Genomic DNA, 21,218 nt, shown 5'->3' on the forward strand with positions numbered 1-21,218 from the left:
GGAGTCCATAACCTCTTAACAGAACATCTTAAAGTGTCTCTATTGCAGCTGATTTTTAATGCAGTATCTTCATGGGTGTATAGTGGCCCTTTATCACCCCCGTGTTCCAATGGCCCTTTATCACTCCCATCGCTCCTGTGTTCCAGTGGCCCTTTATCACGCCCATCGCTCCTGTGTTCCAGTGGCCCTTTATCACGCCCATCGCTCCTGTGTTCCAATGGCCCTTTATCACGCCCATTACTCCTGTGCTCCAATGGCCCTTTATCGCTCCCATCACTCTTGTGTTCCAATGGCCCTTTATCACTCCCATCACTCTTGTGTTCCAATGGCCCTTTATCACTCCCATCACTCCTGTGTTCCGTTGGCCCTTTATCACTCCCATCACTCTTGTGTTCCAATGGCCCTTTATCACTCCCATCACTCCTGGGTTCCAATGGCCCTTTATCCCTCCCATCACTCCTGTGTTCCAATGGCCCTTTATCACTCCCATCACTCCTGTGTTCTAATAGCACGTTGTGTTCGCTGATCCAAGTTTATACAAAGCTAGTTGATTGTTAGAAACCCATTTTTGCAATTAAGTTACAGCCAGAAATGTCCTTGTTTTCCCTGAAAACTGCCCAGTGACCCCAAACTTTTGGACAGTGGTGGGTAGATCACTCTGTACCACATATACGGCCTCATTGTAGGTATAGCGTTTCTGCGCGTGTTTGCGGCCCCAAATATTCTATTGCTTTTACCTGTACATGTAGGATCATCAAAAACAATGATTATGGTGTTTAATGTACATTTCTACAAGTAACTATTTCCAAACTACTTTTTACATGTTTTAAATAAGTATATGGTGAAAATTACATTATTACAAAGAAAGAGCACTTGTTCTTTTGGTTTCAAGAAGGCAGAGCGAGTCCTCGTGTACCGCTTGGTTATAAAACCAATATTAATGAAATTGTCATTAAAAATATTAGCTCTCCCAAGGGGTTCCATTCCTCTCCTAAACAGAGAGGAATAAAAGATGGGATGTCATAAAACATTATTCAGTAGTGATTACTGAATTTATATATACAGGCGCATACAATGAGTTCCTCTAATGATCAACTCAAAGGACAGTTCATTGGCATAACACTGATCCGGGATTCAATAGACATTTTAAAGATGCCAGCCCTGGTTTGGGTTTTTAAAGAAGTCTATAAGTTGTGTCCTCTGCTGTTTTGGCAGGCTTGGTAAACTCTTCAGGGAAGAATATCTTGATTAGGAGGTCACATTGTCCACTTGGATTACGCAGAAAGGTCCCAACAGCCACACTAGCTCTACCTCCTCCATGTGGCCTGGGAGCGACGCCAGGGATCTTAAATGTTCACAACCTCCTCAGGGGTCCTCGATTTTTATATGAACGAACAGGGTGGCTGGGGTGAGAGAAGCTCCATCCTTGGAGAGCAGATGAACATGGCGATAACCTTGGTGAGTAAAGAGAGAGGGTAACTGTAACATCTTCAGTGGTCTAGTCCACAATATCAATCTATTAATTCTTTCTGCTCCATCCAACCTCTAATATTTCCAATAACTCTCTATCCTAGCCCATGTTTGCATCTACACCAAGCTATCACCCCATTCTGCTTCGTGTTCCTACAAGATCTCACACCAACCAGGTCACTCCACTCATACCTTCACATAATAAATGCATTCAAGCTACTTCTTCCCTACCTTCCACTGCTCACTTTTCTCTTTCCGACTCACCTTGCTTAATGCTTTGGAACGGGAGAGTATATTGTCCCACAAAGTCATTACTTGATGTTTTGTCGTAATCTTCAACCACAAATCTGACAAGCGCGAGCTCTGGGACCAGCACCTCCAACCGAAGCCTCTCATCCCACAAGGGATTGAAACCTGTGGACAATAAAACAAAAGAACGTATGTAGGCTTTAATAATGGGGCAAGGCCGATCCAAATCCAGAATAGAGTAAATGTAGACATGGAGATGATGTGCCAGATGCAGGAATCTATCTTCGCTGGATGGAAGTTCTCACCGTTATTCAGGATGTAGTTTGTTTCTTGTTCTCTCCTTTTTCCTACTCCGTGTATCTCCACGCGCACAAAGGGGTCAACGATGGAATTTGGCTTTTCCTTGTTGAGTTTGGGAAGTTGCTGAGCTGATATGATCTACAGCGAAAGAGTAATTAAATTATAGCCTAGAGTCCAGTCTAATGTACCCGAATGTTTATTGTCATTAACACCCGGCATCCCCCCGCGTTCTCACCCTGACATGCAGAATCTTCATGTTGTTACTGACAGCGGTTTCGGGATTGAAGGACGTATCTGCCCTCCTCAGGAATTCTGGCTTCAGCACATATCCACAAAGACCGTTATCTTGGAAACGTCCCCGATTCAAGTCCATCTTGTAACCGGGGGTCTGGAAATTCAGAGCGACTGGGCGAGACACAATGGAAGATATCCGATATAGTACCCTGTTCTTTGTTTTTAACGCTCTTTTGGATCGATCTGAGCTTCTGGATTTAGTTTTATAGATATGGATTTTTTTACTTGCTCCTCTCTTGTAATAATTATCCTCATTCAACTCTTTCCTACGTTAACCAAGATGCAACGAATCTCCAATGGATCAATAACAAATCCCATGGACGCCAAAGCAGTCCATGGGATTTGTGCTGTCTCTTGATATCAGTTGGCCTCTAGCTTTTTTGATTCTCCTGGTCATGTACTTCTTATCACGTGACTAATGATATTGGCCAATAAAATACATGGAAGTTTCCCAGAGACAAGAAGGGATCTCCAGAAGGCACTATACGTAAAGGCTTCTTCATCTTGCGAGTGTAGAGTCCCTAGTACTAGTGGTTGACATGGCTCGATACGGTCTGGCTCTTGTAGACACCATCATGATGACCATTAATGATATTGGACGTCTCAAAAAATTAATTTTGCCCCTAGCACATTAAAGTTTACCGAATTTTCTTAATGCGTCTTTGAGCTTCACACGCGGCTGTTATCATTACTGAACTCCCCTTGTACAAAGGCCACTGGGCATATTAAGCTGAAGGTCCTATGGGACCAGTAACTGTCCACACGGTCATTTACCAAGACCAAGCTCACCTAGCTGGCAGCCAGCGTTCCACATCTCTTGGGGGCTGTAATTGGAGGAGTTGGTACGCAGTCCATCCGGGTAAATACGGCTGAGTTGCCGAGTGTTGTAGCGTACCAGAGTGTTTCCTGTAAAGGGTTAAAAGGTGGGACAGTCAGTTGCTGAGTGAATCCAGATATGTTTACTTCTGGGAAGAGTTTGGATGTAAGGTGTTTCTAATGCTGAATTTTGTTCAGCAGAGTAGGTGAAACAGCACCTTTAATGAGGAGTATCTTTATCTCTCTAGGGGTGAGGAGGTTATCTTCCTTTCAAGTTTTAATCTCAGTCCAGTAGGGTTAAATGTTCTTAATCTAGGCTTGAGTTAGGTAATGGGTTCCATTACCAGATTCCTTGATCAGTCTACGGATTTTGTCCTCGCTGAACGAGCTCATTTCACACACGCTTCCTGGCTGATCGCGATATTCTACCGTTTGGCAGTAGACAACCAGATCCGAGAGTTCCTGGGCTGTTTCCTACATTTGGGAGGAATATAATTGGCCGGTGTGAAGCTGCGTCAATATCAAACGAACACGACGTAAAACAATGACTTGTCTTAAACTCAAGCTGACACTAATATCCCAAACCTCTCTGAAACACAAGGGCACAAACATGAATTACATCAGGGCAGCTTTAATATATATTTAATGGTAAATGATAAAAGCTGAATAGGAAGAGGTCCACAGTATCTTCTACAAGAAATAAAGATCTTTCCCCTTAGTCGCCTCCATTCTGCCAAGCACAAAGCTCATACCATGGCACCTATATCCACACAGTCCATGTACAGTCCACACCACATGTCAATCAACCCGATTATTATCAAGGTACCCATACTGTGCCATCATCATGTTCTCATAATCCCCAGAAGTTCTCTTTTCTCAATTCCTTTCAACATCTCAATAACCTTGTGTCTTTCTCAGATGCCAGCTCTGTTCCCCTTTCTCTCACTTACCATCCTCATTCTTGTCTCTTCTTCCTCTGGCAGAAGGTGGCCGCTCAGCTTCTTCCCTTTTAACAGAATCTTCCCCTTCAGTGTCTGCCAACATAGAGATGCAGCATTGCGATATTGTGCTGGGTACGGCCAAAGCCTCAACATTTCAACGCCCTATGATTCTGCCCCGCATACAGGGTTTGCTACCATGATAACTGTGGACAAACATCTGTCCACCTAACATCTTTTCCAAGTTGTGACACGAGGCAAGTGACCACAAGTACATTACCACCACTTACATCCGACAATGACCTGCCCTTACGATCTTTCATAATTAAGAGTGTGTCTTCACCTTGGGCAAGGGGACAATCTCGTCGTACACTTACTGGTTAACAATGAACAGACCCTTCTCCGGGTGTTGGGAGGGACTCATACATACATGTTTCATATGTTAGTAACTTTAAGTCCTGCTGTGTTCTTCTCACCTCGGGTGATGGTAGCTGGTCTGGGTCCGCGCTGTTAATGGCCTCCGACACCAGCACGTCCCCCAGGATGTCTCGCAAATGATAAGCCATTGTCGCCTGCTGCTCCAACCCACAGTGGTTCTCCAGGGACAATATCACAGGATATGGGGAGTACTATCAACGAGAATACACAGTCATTAGAGCGTGCACTCAGTCCCAGCAGCCCTCTACTACACACGCTTGAAGGTCTCATCGCACTCTCCTTGTAAGAAACCCCTTGGCCGTCTAGCCCTGTCCTTTCTCTCCAACAATCTGATGAGTCTTTGTGGGACACACAGGTCCCTGAGAGATACATAACCTCCTTTTTTTGCCTTCCATGACACTCCATGCATGGCGTGTGTGGGAAATCCATAGTGTTACACAAATCCCTCTCTCTGTGGCGCACAATTGCCTGGCCCATGAACACGCAGCCATGCCTCAAAGATGCCCAGTCTCTTACTTTAAAAGCATAGTCTCTGATGGTCGCGATGACATCTTTGAACAGTATCTTAGAGGTCAAAGTGTGCCCGTGGTAAATCACTGGCTCTCCTGTTGGCCCTTCCCAGCAGTCCAGCTCCACGCAGCGGCATCCCTCCATAAACACCCTAAATGAAATGGAGGACACAATAACAGCACCACAAGAAAGCATCACACGCTGCATGAACTCCAATGGAACTACCAGGATCTCCAATGCACGTCAACGTAAGACGCCTTATGTTTCTATGTCCCCCCCCCCAAGACTTCCATAACCAAAAAAGGAGCACTGTGTCTGACCATATAAAAGGCACCTTTTCTATTCCTTCCTCTTTTTACAGACATCGCTAAGGCTATTAGTGTCCTACTTTTAGTGAAACTATCAACGCTCCACTTAGACGCATCACTTGCTCACCCTCCCTGACAGCTGCTTCTCTAATCTGGAGCAATGATTTTAGATTTAGACTGGGTAACATCAGGCATGGAGTACAGGTGTTGTGGGGCAGTCAGTAACATATTCTCGCCTGGGCTGATTAGGCCTAGGGTCGTTGTATCAGCGGGTTAGCACCCCCTCTCCCACATAACCGGGGCAGATTGCCTTATTGGGCCATTAGGCTCCCCAGCGCACTACGTATCCTTGGGCTGGTTGGGGAAAATCAGCAGTGCAGTGCACCAGGACATGCAGTGCGCCAGGACATGCAGTGCGCCATGATATGATGTCATCAAAGTAAGCAGCAGGAGGTAGCTAAATAATTTATGTGCTGCCTGTGTGTGGTGGCATTCTTAAAACCTACCACTAGAGGGCAAATCAGCTTGTCATAGCAACAGCCCAGCAACGGGAAGCTGGTTAAAGGTAAAGTTCCACTAAACTCCACTAAACAAAATCAAATGAACTGATCCTGGTGCTCCATCGTATGCTCCGCATGAGCACAGCGTGAATGAATGCCTTTGCTTTAAACTCTACGACAGACGGAATGGCTTCCTTGGAGAAAGGGCATGTAGGTACAAGTCTGCATGTCAGCAGGGCTTGGAAACACGACCCATCCCTTCCTGCCTGGCAGGGGACGCTTCCTGCTACACGGGGCATGTATACCATTCCCGGGGGAGACTGAGTTTCAGTGAATTAACATTGTTAACCCATAATGGTTTCCTCCCCTTCCTGGTACACAAAATAAAATATATCTTCAGGCAAAAGCATGTCCACGTCAGATACGTCAGGACACCACGACGTACCGGGGGCTCTCAGCTTTTGTTCCTGAGCAGTTTTATACCAGTTTACCAATACCCCTTATTTAGTGAATGCACCACAAAGGGTTAGACCTCAGCACCTGCCGCTTACTTACCTAATATAGGACTCTGTGCTGCTGCTTCCCACAAGCTGGTGGTTGGTCAGGTAGGTGTTGTGAGAGCTGGAGATGAAGTAATGGCTCAGGGGCTGCGTCATGTCTTGGTATACTTTACTGTGCTCAGCGTTAAAGATGTCCCCTTCTGCTGACAGCAGGTACATCATGAAGCCCTCTAACATCATCAGGTCGTGCTGCCTGGCTGGGGGTAACAATAAGGACATGATGGGTAAACGGTAAGTGCTCTTATGAGTGATCTGGTGTGATATATATATATATATGTCTATGTCCCATCTATAAAGTCTCTTTCGTTTGATTTTGTAGGACGTGAAGGCAACTGATATCTAAAAGCCCTGAGCCTTTTTTGGCTTCATATGGAGATCCATGTTCTTCATTGTATATGCTTGGTAACCAAGCATCATAACGCAACATAAACTCTTGGATGGGGCACCAAAGTGGGTTGGACGATATGTTCTGAGAAGTGCCCAATATCCACACTTCTAGCCTTTTTTAGGGCACCTGTGAGGGCCAAACCTGTTCAGATTTCTTGTATTAGCAGACAGCTGCCCCAGCTACTGAGGTCCTATGTTCTGCTGGCTCATAAAAGCATTCCAGGTTGAGGCATTGCCACCCCGCCTCTGCAGTCACAACATGGGCTCATCCTAGCATGATGTCACATGCTATTACATGAAAAGAGCCCCAAATGATTAGGACTTCCTCAAACCATGATGAAAGCAGCTACATTTTTCATTGTCTAAATAGAATTTCCCGAATGGACATTTGGATCTCTTAACAGGAGGTAAGGGAGGTTGGATCGTAGCTCACATGGATCGTAACCTCAAACCCTGGTCCGTACTATCTGTTTTAGACGGAGTTAGTGACACCTGGTAATGAATGAACGTGTCTAATCATACACCAGCTCGAGTTCATGAAAGGTCACGTGTGTAGGTGTGTGCATGGGCGTGTGGCATTGTTAACATATCAAGGCAAGGAGGGCAAACAGGTTTATCATGTTGTGACATAAGCCATCCCTCATTTAGCCCTATAAGAGGGCAATACATTCTGAGCGGTAACATTTGATGTATGCAGTTGGCCAGCACACAGAGAAATAAATAAATACTCATTCTGCACCTCCACAAAATCATTCATCACCCAAAGTAAATGACTATTTTGCTGATCGCAGTAATTAATTTACCTTCTGGGCTTCCTGTGACTTCGCAAACAATTTAAAAAAATCCTCATTTGTTTTGGTATTGCTAAAAAAAACCCCGTCTACATTCAGTTGGTCAACGTACATTAGGCGGTTGAGGCCTCTCCTTTTGGGTAATTGGGCCCTGCTGTCCTATCAAGACTCTACTCTGACCTTTGCTATACTGGGAGGATCCGAATGCTGCTTTACATGGCGTGTTAAGTTATGATGTCATAACACTGTGTGAGCAAGAAGCACTGACTGGCTCCAGCCATTGAACTACCAATAAAACATTTCCTTCCCGTGTCACAAAGATTACCAGGTGTGGGACCTAAAAAACCCCCCAGAGAGTCAGGTGAGGGGGTTGATGGCTGAGAAGAGGGGAAGGTATTGGGGCACATAGTGGGGCAATAGTTAAAAGGGCCCAGGACTAAATGCTGGGGGACAAAAAAGAAGTAGATCATGGAATAGGCTGGACTTAATGTGGACCACTGGACCTGGTATGAAAATCAGTCATCTGTAGTTGAGATACCAGTTGGCCCAAGATCCAGCCCCTGCTAAGTAGATGGACTCCAGTTTATTCCATCTCCCTGGGCTGTTAAACCTCAGCCACCAGCAGCTGCATACTAGAAGCGTTTAGCCGCAAATACCTCTGTAAACACCGGCAGCGCTTCACCCAATGTTATTGCTATTGCAGCCAAAAAAGTGCTTTGCCGGAACAGCTAGTGCCGCGGGTCATTAAACTGCAACAAATTGTTTGTGTGTCCGCTTGCCAAAGCCAGGATCTGCATGTGTGTCAATGGAGAGCCGACCAAACATCTCTTAGCGTGTGATGATATCCTTCCAAGTGAGCGCGCAGGGGAAGCTCTAACTCACACGGATCAATAGGTATTAAACACAGTTGATTTAAAGAGATGTGTCCTTGACTAACCTGAGCTAGAAGCTGCAGCGCTGCGGCTGCACTCCTCCTACGTAGTCCTAGTAGTCGTGGTAACCTATCATATGCATTAAAGTGCACCCAGCTTATGCACCCCAGTGCGTACCTTTCTCATTGAGTTCATATTTCTGGATTATTTCCTTAGCTCTCTCCAGAGTAGCCTCTTCTCCTTGGTTTAGAAGGAACTCCTGCAGTTCCTCGGCGGATAACACCCGGTCCTCTCCCGAGTAACAGTGAAATATGCCCTCCAGCTCCGGCCGGTGCATAAGCTGAGTGCAGAACTCTTCGATTTCGCAGTCCTCCAGAGTGTCCGTATTAGATCGGTCACATTTCTAGACACAGAAATGGTAACATTATTTAAAAAGACGTAAGAATTTGAATAGAGAAGATTCTCCGTTATTTTAAAGATTCTCATGCTGTGATACTGAAAAAGGATCCATGGAGCCCAGAGCTCCACTAGATCCAAAATGGCAGAAGTTTTGGTAAAATGGCTCTTGATTGAGCCACATGCTCACCTTAAACAGTTGGTACGCGTAGAGGTCATTCATGTCAATATTAATCATCTTTAGCATGTCCTTCACCTCTTGGAAAGACATCTTCTCGTCCCCGTTCCTGTCTGCTTGGTGGAGATAATCCCGGATCCAGATTCAGTGAAGTCAAGGAAAAGCCAATAACAAACTGCCGAAGCCTGGCTGTCCAATGCTATCCAACCGTCCTCTCATGCAAATTAGATATTCTATGCAGTATTTTATATTCTCCAAGCACACCACTTAAAATTTCATTTTTTTGCCAATGCTCGAATTTTTTGAGAACCTCCAACCAAGTGTAAATAGAACCCATATACCTGTAATTACCGAATGCCTTGATAACTAGCACACCCATCGTGCGTGTGCGCCATACAGATCACGTATGTCTCCTGTTTGTAAGGTTTCTACCCATCTACACTTTCAGAGCCTGGCAATGTCATCTCCGTAACTAACATATAAAGCACAGGTCTCAGGTGCACGGTTTGAGAACCCAACCTGCCACACATACCATGGTTTTAAGACCTACCTGTGTAGCCCATATGCTGCCATCTTATTGTACTTACCCACAATAAAGCTCAGGCATATCTACAAACTATAGAACTTTAACATTTTCTCTTTTAAACCCATTATAGTTATACATCTCCTCCCATCAACATCATCAGGGTCAAACCATTACATCTACATGCTGGTCACCAGTGGTCTCAGGATATTGTACCAACTTCTCCCGTTGACTCATTGCCTCGGCTCTCAGCATGAGTTTACGAAGCCCCTGCACCCAGCTTTGCGCCTCCTGGTCACTTGCTGCAGCCAGGTCCAGGTTCCTTCTCCTTCCCATGAAGGAAATGCTGAAACAGCAACTCTCGGGAAAGCGGCGTCCATTCTTCCGGAGACCCTCGGACTGACGGCCCTCGCGAATAGACTCGATGTGCAGGATGGAAACTACAAAAAGAAGATGATAAGTGGAAAAGCAGGGGATTGAATGTAACCAAAGAGACTTAAAGAAAAACTACCCCTTCTCTGGAATTCCCTTCCCTCGTCCCACTTTTTCCAAGAATCGTACAACCTTTCCTCCTAACACCCTCAGCCATCATCCTGATCAAGCCATCTGAACGACCAACAACCTCTACAGATCACCTGGACCCTATCAACTCGTCCCCATATAGGCAGTAGATTCCTACTGGTTCCCCTCCCCATAACCATCGACTAGATTGTAAGCTCACAAGAGCAGGGCCCTCTTCTCCTCATCAAGTAGCTTTGGTCATCTCAATTCAACCAGATACGTTCCTCATCCAAAAGGTACTTACAGATCTGCTTGGATCGGGCCCGTTTTGCACGACTCTGGTACCAGATAGTCATACCATCTGATTCTAGACGGTACAGCCTCTGCTGGCGCCACCCAGCCTTAATCTTCCAGAGTAAAGAACCATTAAGCATGGTTTTCACATCTTCATCGTCGGAGAGCGCTAGAAGGGAGACAATAATGAAATGTTACGCATCTGATAACAAGGTAACACAAGCTGTTAAAACAAGTACATGTTTATCAGGAAAAAGAGATGAGTTTATACATGTTAGTTTCATGGATTTGGAATTCTCTGATAACAAAAATGATTAAATATGTTTGCAATGAATCCTTGCTCATCACGTGGAATGTAGGTTGTGGCCTCCAAAAGGTTGTTGAAATAACTTGTGTTGTGGAATGCAGTATATTTACATAAAAACCAAACGACCAAAAGGTCTATCCGGATGAAGACCGAACGACCAAAGAGTCCAATCCATCCTACTTAAAAACAGACATCAGTGTATCCCGAGGAGTGACTCAGTTGTGTCCATTTGGCAACTAACACACAGACCGCAAAGTGCCTGCTTCGTCACGAACTATTTAGAAAAGGATAAAGCAAAGTTCCGTGGGAGACACCTGGATAACCACAGATAGACCTCAAGGAGAGAGTCAAGAGATGAGATTCAAACCAAAGAAGGACTGGAAAAGGGAACCAGAGGAAAGAAAAAAGGGAATGCGACAGTCCACATATTTCAGAATGGGAACCATTCCTGTAATATAAGCAAATATACATTACATAAACTTTTGCAATGGTTTTTACCAATTAAAATAGGAGATATATATGTTGGGACAAGGTCTAGCCCTAAGGCTTTCTCGGTCACCTTTTAACAAGTGGCCAAGCCTAGAAACACAAGCACAAGCCCTGCTCGGCCAGGCATGGCTTTGCTCAGCTGATTCTTGGACCTCGCTGCTTTGATGGGCCTCCTATAAAGCTTGGCCCACATCATGGACAGGCACCCAGCAGTCCGGCGCTCACAGTTGGGTACTTTGCATTTAACAGCAATACAGTCAGTCCTCCTTGTTACAATACATATAAAAAGCTGACCTTATGGGAGCAGCCATCCTAGTTTCCTGTTCTCCTGAGCTGCATTATCGTTCCTCCCCATTAAGTTATCTCTACCTTAGTGCTTAGTTGTCACGGACAGAGGCGGGGAGGCGCGGGGCTGGAGGCCACCTTGTGACACTCATCTCAAGAGCATCACAAGGTGGCCTCATGGGCTGAATCTCTGGGCCACCATTGATAATACAGCTCCCCTGGGAGATCGAAGTGATTAGAGAATCAATTCAACTGGCCCATGATCACCAGAACAGTGGGTTACCTTGAGAGCTACATCATGGTCACCTTACACCAGGGATGGATGTCTGTATAACCTTGCTATGTATTAACGCATCCACAGGGATGTATGGAAAAACTCCATGAAGAAGCTCTAGGTGCTGATAGAGTAGCCCAGACATCAGAATATGATAAACATCCGGCAAGGCCAAGTAATGTGTTACACGGTAAAAAACAAGATATATAATGGGTTCCTATGAATAACGTGTTTCTAATTAGGGCTGCAGCTGCTCCATTCTATTTATTTACCCTTAGACATGAATGACTCCAGAATTATTTATTAGAGGTTACTGACTCTGGATTTCTATAGGCAGGGCTGGTTTTAATTAGAACAGGACCTGGGCAAGTCTTCCCATGTGGGTCCCCCAGCCCACTATCGTGAGACAGACCATATAGTAATATCTGCAGAAAGTGCCCTTTGACCAGTGCGTTGATGGCACAAGGTACAGCTCCTGGGGGGCCCTAATCTAAGCATGGGCCCCTGGCCAATTCCAAACATTTCAAGTTCCAAAGGAGGGACGATTTGTTTTAAGGGGTATAGATAAAGATGTGGGTAAGTGGCAGGGGTTTCATCTATCTGTGGGGTCACCACACTGGCTTTGCTTGGAAAATCCGGCCCCTGTGGTCACGCTGTCTGTCTGCACATGTTTATCTCAGTGAAGCCTTTTCACTAATGTGTTTTATTTACACAATTCCATTTCTAAACACATTTTCTCCTGTGAACATTGTGATTCATTCATACACAGGAAATGTTTGGATCGAGGACAACACGGGAGGAAAGAGGGATTAGGGTCCCGGGAGGACTGTCCCTTCTACACCCAGACACTCTGGAGGTATGCTTTTGCTCTGCGCTACAGATGGCCCTGTCTAGAGGATCTCTGTTGCAACCCTCCAAGATGAAGTTACACAGATGGCCCGGTATTCAATTGTTAAGATTAATAGATGAAAGGCTCTTTAATCCATTTAATCTCTCGCTCACATGGCCTTGAAGCCACAATATTTGTTCAGTTCAGCCTCTGTATAGATTTGGCACTGTGAGCTCTGAATGTGGCTATCTCTTCGGGTTAATGTGACCTACATCTTCCCGGGGTAGGCTACCAGGAGCTCTCCCTCTCGATGGATTGGCTTTGGGGTGGGGGTGGGGGGTAGGCAGGCATTAGCGTTGGGCTAGCCCCAGATAACATTAAATGGGTTGGCAGTTGGATGGGAATTGGATGGGCAGTGGGCGAGGCTCGGAGAATGGGGAGAGTAACCCGAAGACCCGGGGACCCAGTGCTTCTCCCGGAGACTCTGGGTCAAACCCAGAGACTTCCCAGGTAGGCAAATCTACCAGGGCTCTCTTTGGAACCCAAACCCTCTTCCTCTCTTGATGTCCGTCGTTTCCAGCTCAGAATGTTTGCTGGCTATGAACGCATCATCCCTAAAAGCCACAATAATGTAAAAACAACATGAAGTTGGTCAGTAAATGAAATGATATAACTAACGTACATACATCATTATTCTTCAGGTAATATCACCGATATATAATGTGAAAGGAAGATATTTCCCTTTAAGATGTTTAAACTGACCAGATTGCTGGGAAGAGTTTACAGGTCGGGGGCTTTATTCGTTTTTTTGGTTGTTGTTGTTAATTAAACATCGGCCGACTGATGGGAACGTTTAATTAAACAATTTTAAGAGTTTTGTTTTTGTTTATAAAGTCAGTTAATGAATTAACCACTGAAACGTACGTTCCTTACGTTTATGGTAAATCAGGGTTTAGTGTTCAAGTGAGCATGCCTCCCAGCTGTCCCGTATTGCGTGGGACAGTCCCGATCTTGCCACTCTATACCCCTGTTCCGCCGAGCTCTACCTCTGTCAAATTTGCCCTTTTAAATGGAAAAACCTTATGTTCTCGATGCAGGCGGAATTGGAGTTATGTAGAAAATGTGATTTCTAGAGCAAATTTTGAAGTGAACTTATCACCATAGAAACATGTGGCGTGCTTGTGCTGATTGGACAGTTCCATTGGTTGCTTTGGTGATAAGACCACTTTTCAAACTCTTTAAACCATACAGGGGCCGGCTGCATCCATACCCCACAATCAGATCTCGGCTCTGCTTTATGGACACAGCCAGATCCAAGTCTTCTCTGAGAAGCTCTGAAGGAAATAATTCTTCAGACCTTGCTTTTAAGGTTTCCTTATGGTGCTATTTTAATTCAAGCAGAATTTGTACCCTGACTGGATCATTTTTTTCCCCTGGGTCCCTGACATGAGAAGGGGGAACTGTAGTCATTTGTGACAGCCTTTCGATACGTACGTTGTGAATGTGTAAATATTTACTTAACTGCTGGTCACATGTAATCCACGTGTGATCGCTGAATAAATTGGTGCAATCAATTATTTATTCTTCTACTTGATTGTTATTTAACAATAGGAAGGTTAGTCAGCTTCCAGATTCTTTTTTACGATTACTCAATAACTAAAACGTTTTTTATGGCCATCCGGTATCCCGTTCCTGTCTATAGGAAAGCTCAGGCTTGCCATCAGAATGCCAAGGTACAGTCACTGTCATTGGCATGAGGAAAAGATGGCACTTGCATCAGTGTTCAGGAAAAGAGTCAGCGCCATCAACTGCAAAAAGGACAGCCTCAACTGCCAGAAAACATCAGTCATGAACTGATGGAATGATGTCACCCACTAGCACATGGGAGCATTAGAGACAGCAGTCACTGAACGCTAAATAAAAAGTAATTATATCAACTGCCATGGTGAGTAAAATATCCATCCACCATCAACGGCCAAAATAGAAGGAAACAGTCACCCGTCACCTACCATCAACTGCCAGAACAGAAGGAAATAGTCACCTACCATCAACTGCCAGAATAGATGGAAATAGTCACCCGTCACCTACCATCAACTGCCAGAATAGAAGGAAATAGTCACCCGTCATCTACCATCTACAGCCAGAATAGAAGGAAACAGTCACTCGTTGTCTACAATCAACTGCCAAAATAGAAGGAAATAGTCACCCGTCACCTACCATCAACTGCCAGAATAGATAGAAATAGTCACCCGTCACCTACCATCAACTGCAAAAATAGAAGGAAATAGTCATGAGCCACCTACCATCAACTGCCAGAATAGAAGAAACTAGTCACCCGTCATCTACCATCAACTGCCAGATTAGAAGGAAATGGTCACTCGTCACCTAGCATAAACTGCCAGAATAGGAGAAAGTGGTTGCCATCAAATGCCAAAATAGAAAATGGCTACCCATGATCAACCACCCAGCTACAGAAAAGAAAGAAAGGACACTCTGGAAAATATGCTCTATACTCAACTCTTTGCTAGATGCAAACACTCACTCTCCATTACACTGCATGAGCTAAACTCTCCCAAACATACGTCCCGTGACACTAAATCGTTTTGTACCAATTCCTGTCTCAAGTTCTCCAAAGTCAAAACTCCACCAGGAACATCACATCCACCACATGAGTTACACCTGGACTGAATTCCACGCGGTTAGCAGCTTGTTGTGCTTTTAATCCAAATGGGAGTCATTATAACTCTTATTAGGTGTGAACCTTAAACCAAACCCGTCATTAATGCTCTGCCAATGACAAACATCATCGGAGACAAATCGAAACGGATACAACCATAACATTTGAAAACATTTACCTAAAGCATAATTAAAATCAAAACAAAAGGCAATGTGATTTGTGCCCTTGGTTTTATCCCAGAAGCATATAGACAAAAATCTTTGGATATTGTGTAAAATTCAGACTTTTAGCTCCTCCTCCTACTACTACTAATTATAATAATAATTTAAAAACAGCTACTACTACTTCTACTACTACTAATAAAATAATTACCGGTATAATAATAATTAAAAAATGACTACTACTACTACTACTAATAATGATAAAAATATGACTACTACTACTAATATTTTTTTTTTAAACTACTACTACTACTACAAATAATAATAAAATCCTTTTAATAAATATTTTAAAAATATAATTGCTACTAATATTACTACTAATACTAATAATATTGTAATACTTACTACTGTTACTACTACTAATAATAATAAAATATTTATAATAATAAAAAAACTACTACTACTTCTACTAATAATAATAAAATCATTATAATAATAATAAAAAAATTACTACTTCTATTACTAATAATAATGATAAAAATATATATAATTACTACTAATAAAAAATAATTAAAAACTACTATTACTACTAATATTAAAATCCTAATTACTACTAATACTAATAATATTGTAATACTTACTACTGTTACTACTACTACTAATAATAAAATAATTATAATAATAAAAAAACTACTACTTCTACTAATAATAATAAAATCATTATAATAATAATAAAAAAATTACTACTTCTATTACTAATAATAATGATAAAAATATATATAATTACTAATAATAATAATATTTAAAAACTACTATTACTACTAATAATAAAATCCTAATAATAATAAAATCCTAATAATAATAAATTAAAATACTACTACTACTAATATTACTACTGCTACTACTACTACTACTACTGATAATAATAATAATAAAAGTAGCACAATAAGGACACACTATAACACAGATAATAATAAAACTTGAAGTAATAGTAATAATAAAAAAAGAGTCACTCCTTAAGAGAATCCCATCTTTTCCCATTGAGGTGATAAAAAAAAGAAACAATAAAAGGGGTTAACTGCCTTTAACTAGTCCTGTGGTCAGTTAGCAACCATAACTACCCCCACATAGCCAAGATAACACCAGTGCTGGTCAATCGATCTGTCTGCATCAAATTCCCTGAGTGCTTGCTCAGTGATTTACAGATATAAATATCTGAAGTGCTTTACGGAGATCAGCAGATCTTTCTACGGCCTGGAAAAAAAAAATGTGATGGGAAAAAAAAAGATTTTAGTTCATTATCTGTCCTGGCACTTTAAGGCCATTGGCCGCCTAATGGCATAAGTGCGACTGACGGCTGGATATGACAGGGGGCACTTTATGGTTTTATGCTCATGTAGTGTACGGCCGGGCATTTACAGCACCCATTGGAGAGGCAGATCAGGTAAGTATGGGGCGTTGTCAGCCAGCAGCCTCCACCGGGCATTCGCTTGTATGCCGGAATGGCCAGTACGGGCCTGAATGAGGGTATTTAATGCCTTGGGCAGAACTTCTGCCCCCACGTCCCTAAAAGGCATTTAAAATACATCGAACAACACGCCTCAGATACAGGGCCATAAGCACAGCGTTCATATAAATGTTGACAAGTGCGCCGTCAGCACCGCAAGCTCTAATTATTCAGAAGGATGAACTGAATGATCTGAGTTGGCATCTTTGCTCGATTTTATAAAACAGCCAAAGGGGATGATTGCATTTTTTTCCTGATTTTTAACCGTCGCATGTTCTGCCAAGTGACCTGCAATTCTACTCAAAATATTTTAGTCTTTTTTTTTTTCGTTCCCCCGTTCTCTTTAGTATAGGTTTTTCTGATTTTTTTTTTCTCATTCATGCGCATACGCCGGGACTTTGGATTCGTAAATAATTCTCTGTCCTGGGCACGTTACCAGGTTCTTCAGTCCCAGCAAACACAAAGCCGCTCTCAGAAATAAAAATCACGCTTAACGCGCATGACTGGTTGAGCTGACTGCCGACTTAAAGGTGCTGTTCCACTTGTTAAAATGTTAATTGCCCTCTCTAGCATATTAAGCAGAGAAATCTCAGCATAATCCTGCTTCACTCTTCAAGATGAAGGGCCAAAACCTTGCCAGAAGAGCTACGCTGGCTTAACATGGTTGACTCTCACTAAAACATACCTCCCAATAGTCCCATTTTTTGCAGGACAGTCACGATTTTCATGCACTGTCCCGGTTAGGACACTTGAAATGTTGGGAGTATGCTAATGACCCCCATATATGTTTGTAGAGAAAGTTTTACTAACGGTAGCAATGACAGAGGGTTTACTAATTTACTAATGGTCCCTGGGAACACAACAAGCAGCTAAATTCTGATGTACGGTAATATTGAAGTCTTGTTCAACAGAGAAAAGAAGTAGGACTGGCCCCCTCAGCTCAGAGGGCAAGCCTGGCTTAACGGTCTATCCGTGCTCACTATGCAGTCTTACCCAACAAGCTTGGAAATGAAGCACAAAACGGACCCAATCAGGGCATAAATGTTGCCTAAAGATCTTTTAACTCCCTAGTGGCTACACACGGAACTGCAAGCAAAGCAAATCATTTTCCTCATCGTCCCAAAATCTTATCAAATAATGACAGTTTGCGGAATACCCGATATATGGAAAACGGCAAGGGAACAATTATATTGACTTCCATGGCAACGCATTGGTGATGTCATCAGTAAAGGCCAGCCAGCTGTTTGTCGTTCCGTTCACCTGCGCCCGGCCCTATTGAAAGTGACTTTTGGAAACCGTACAACACAAATACATTAGCGAATTTTCTGTGAATGACCAAGCTGGAGGAGGGTTTCTTTTCTTTCATGCTCTAGGTGTGCCATTTATCCGTATTTACTATTAGATAAACACCTAGGAACACGGACAGCGCTTGCTTGTTTTATAAAAGCTGCTCTTTTCATATTTGCTCTACAACCTGCGGCTATAACAGCAGCTAAAAATATACTTTGTCCTTGAGGTTTTTATTTCAAAATGGGCAAAAAAGCAAGTTTTGCCAAATATAACCTCTACAGTCCTCACAAAATATACATTTCTCTAGAACAGTTACGCCAATAATTTTTTTTTATATATGGTGGGTTTTGATACACGTACTTTATGCAGGTGAAATTTTACATAAACAACCCCAGTATATGGGGTTAAAGCCGCCAAGTCGGATAGATTCTTGGCACTTTCTGGTGTTTTGCATCTTTGGTCAAATAATCCCTCAAGTATGCGACCGGAAATCTTCAAGTGCCCTCAAACTCAAATTTTATCTAAAAAAAAATGCCAGTGGCAGTCATATAAAATCTCTGAAAATGGCCGTCTAGACATTATGCAAAGAGTAAGTTTTTTTAAACTGAAGTATATTTTTTAGCATCAAATATGGAAAGGTTCTTGGTAAGAGCGATGACACCCTAAGCCTATTGTGTCACCGCCGTTGACAGGTCTCGTCATAGTTCGGGATTGAGGAGAATGCATTAGGTGCAGGTGATAACTCGTCCCTGTCACACGCATGTACAGTAGACAGCTAGTATGTATCGACAAAGCACACAAGCATCAACAGGGACATTTTGCATCATGGTCATCCCAAGTCAACCACCCTTGGGTCATCCAACAATGGTGTCAATTGGAAACATGGAACATCGCTGGCTTTCTATATATAAGATCTCTATGCCCCAAAACAGGGCTCTACACATATCTATAGAATGTAGGAGCCAGTGACAACATTTAAGGAGACAGAAGGATCCATCAGATAATTCAGGAAGGTACACAACCATGGAGATCAATATATAGTATCACAAAAAGTTAGGGATCAGCTATAAATGTAAAGGTTATGGCTACCTAGTGGCTGGGTCTGTACATCCCGTGCTCGCTTGCTGAGCTCTTAAACACAAAAATCAAAGAGCAATCTGAGAAATTCCTCTCAAAGAAGAGAACTTCTTCTCCTCATTTACCATACTGCCCCTTTAATAAGGCGGAAGTGCCATTCTCTAGGCCAGCGATTGATTGAAAGCAACCCCTGTAGATATCCCAATAAGTATCTTTAGAACAGGTGAGATATGGTCACCATTACAGGTGGGTAAGCCAGCGAGGACTCAAGCCCAACCTGGGAGACAAGTGCTTGGTGCCTCCAAGGACTTCTTAAGCATTAGGTGAACCCAACGTAGTCCACACGCCACTGGCAGGCTTACCCACGTCTAGTCATTGTAACTTGTATTTAGTCCAGTGACCAAGGTTGTTGACCTTTTAGAGTTTGGAAACAATAATATTAATACGGTCTGCAGCCAGGATGCGGTCTGCGGGCCAACAGTTGGACATCAACGTTCTGAGAAGTGGATTGTGTGGTATCACAACAAACGTGTCCTACAAATTCACCCCCCGAAGAACAAAAGAAATGTACAGATAAGTGAAAAGGGTCCGCATACAATACACCATTGGTCAAAAGTATACATGATATGACAACACAATATCCATCTTATCTCATGACGGATTGATCTATTCCGTAGTCAATTGCCGTAAAAGTGTGAAGTAGAAGCTCAAGTTACTACTTTTATCAACTTTCACGCGAAACTTTTCCGAATACAACAAAGTTTGTCCTTCAACAACCAAATCCAAACTGTATGTTTGTGTGTATTTGTATCTGATGTGTTACTGCACACAAAGTGTGTGTTTATTTATGCGTATGACTCCCAAGGGTGAGAGTGCACTTCAATACATAAAGTGATTTAACAGAGTACAGGAGGGAATTTTACTTCAAAGGAGGAAAAAGTTTACAACCAGAGGTCATCATCTACAACTAGAGGGCCAGAGGTTTAAGTGCAAGGTAAGCAAATTTGGCTTCACCAAGAGGGTGGTAGATACATGGAACAGCCTTCCATCAGAAGCAGTAGAGGCTAATACAGTTACCTTGAATCTAAGACAAGACCAAGGGCTGATTAGGGTCTGTCTCTCCATCAGAAGAAAGTTCATCCTAAATTGCCTCTATGTTTCTATGTCTGGATTTGTTGTGTATGTGTTGGATTGTGTGAAGTGTGACAGCCTTGTGTTCACCTGCTTGTAAGTCATTCTGGGTGTGATTGTGGTACTCTGTGTGTAATCTAATGACATGGCACTTTCAGAAAGCACTGAACCCCTGGGTGCAGAGTGGCTTTGCCCTGGTGCTGACACTAATTGTGCCAGATATTATATCTATCCAGGTTATGATGTCCCCTTCTTGTCTGTCACTGTGTCACTGTTGGTACAGCACATGTGTTGGCTCTTGCCCCCCCTGCCACAAAGTTCCCCACCCACAGCATGCCACCTCACAGTAACAGGATCCCCCAACCCTTACAGTGCCCACCCAGTCCTACCCATCTTCCTAAATGCTTTGAGTCCATGTTCCTTGGTGGACTGGACCTTCTGCTCCACCACTTTGGGTTCAGCCTGGTACTGCTTCCTTCTGCCTCCACACATAGTGTCCCAGAAGTTAGGCATTGCATGCCCCCTGCTTGCCCCTTCTTCTTCTTCTGCCAGTCCTTCCAGGGTCTCTTAGTCTCCCTGTCTGTCTGTCTGTCTCCCAAGGTCTGTCTGTTCTGCCTGCCTGTCTCTGCTGCTTTGTGTGTGAGCTGCCTTGAGCTCTGCCTCCCTCTCTTGCTCCTCCTTAGCAGTGATTTTTCTGTCTTGGCTCCACTCCCTGAGCTGGAGTCACATTTCAGGAATACAGTCCCCCCCTCTCACTGTCTTAAAGTTGCAGCCCCCTACTAAAGACAATACTTGTATCTGGGGGGCTTGCAGTTTGGGGGTCTGTTTAATAATCATAACTCATAAATGCAGATTACAGAGTCATA

At 43.3% G+C, this 21,218-nt stretch overlaps 1 protein-coding gene across 1 annotated transcript; it reads right to left on the minus strand.

Moving 5' to 3' along the window:
- Positions 1-759: 759 nt before the first annotated feature.
- PLCD3 (phospholipase C delta 3) lies at positions 760-20,990 on the minus strand. The gene is made up of 15 exons (XM_053453631.1): positions 20,742-20,990; positions 10,336-10,494; positions 9,742-9,970; positions 9,020-9,149; positions 8,611-8,836; positions 6,379-6,580; positions 5,022-5,166; positions 4,544-4,696; positions 4,080-4,163; positions 3,474-3,603; positions 3,103-3,219; positions 2,255-2,424; positions 2,025-2,157; positions 1,735-1,884; positions 760-1,454 (listed from the first exon to the last, which is right to left on the minus strand). The coding sequence occupies exons 1-15, from the start codon at positions 20,863-20,865 to the stop codon at positions 1,366-1,368; spliced, it is 2,241 nt and encodes a 746-aa protein (XP_053309606.1). The 5' UTR covers positions 20,866-20,990; the 3' UTR covers positions 760-1,365.
- Between the last annotated feature and the right edge of the window lie 228 nt (positions 20,991-21,218).

Source organism: Spea bombifrons, chromosome 13 (genome assembly GCF_027358695.1).
Source record: "Spea bombifrons isolate aSpeBom1 chromosome 13, aSpeBom1.2.pri, whole genome shotgun sequence".
In the NCBI taxonomy this organism is placed as follows: domain Eukaryota; kingdom Metazoa; phylum Chordata; class Amphibia; order Anura; family Pelobatidae; genus Spea; species Spea bombifrons.

Bases quoted from the DNA above. Each gene is read 5' to 3' on its own strand.
- PLCD3 (XM_053453631.1), bottom strand. From the start codon at position 20,865: ATGCCTAACTTCTGGGACACTATGTGTGGAGGCAGAAGGAAGCAGTAC. The intron at 8,837-9,019 runs GTGAGCATGTGG...TTCTGTGTCTAG, and splicing joins ACGCGTACCAACTGTTTAAG to AAATGTGACCGATCTAATAC. The intron at 5,167-6,378 runs GTAAGTAAGCGG...CATTTCATTTAG, and splicing joins AGCACAGAGTCCTATATTAG to GGTGTTTATGGAGGGATGCC.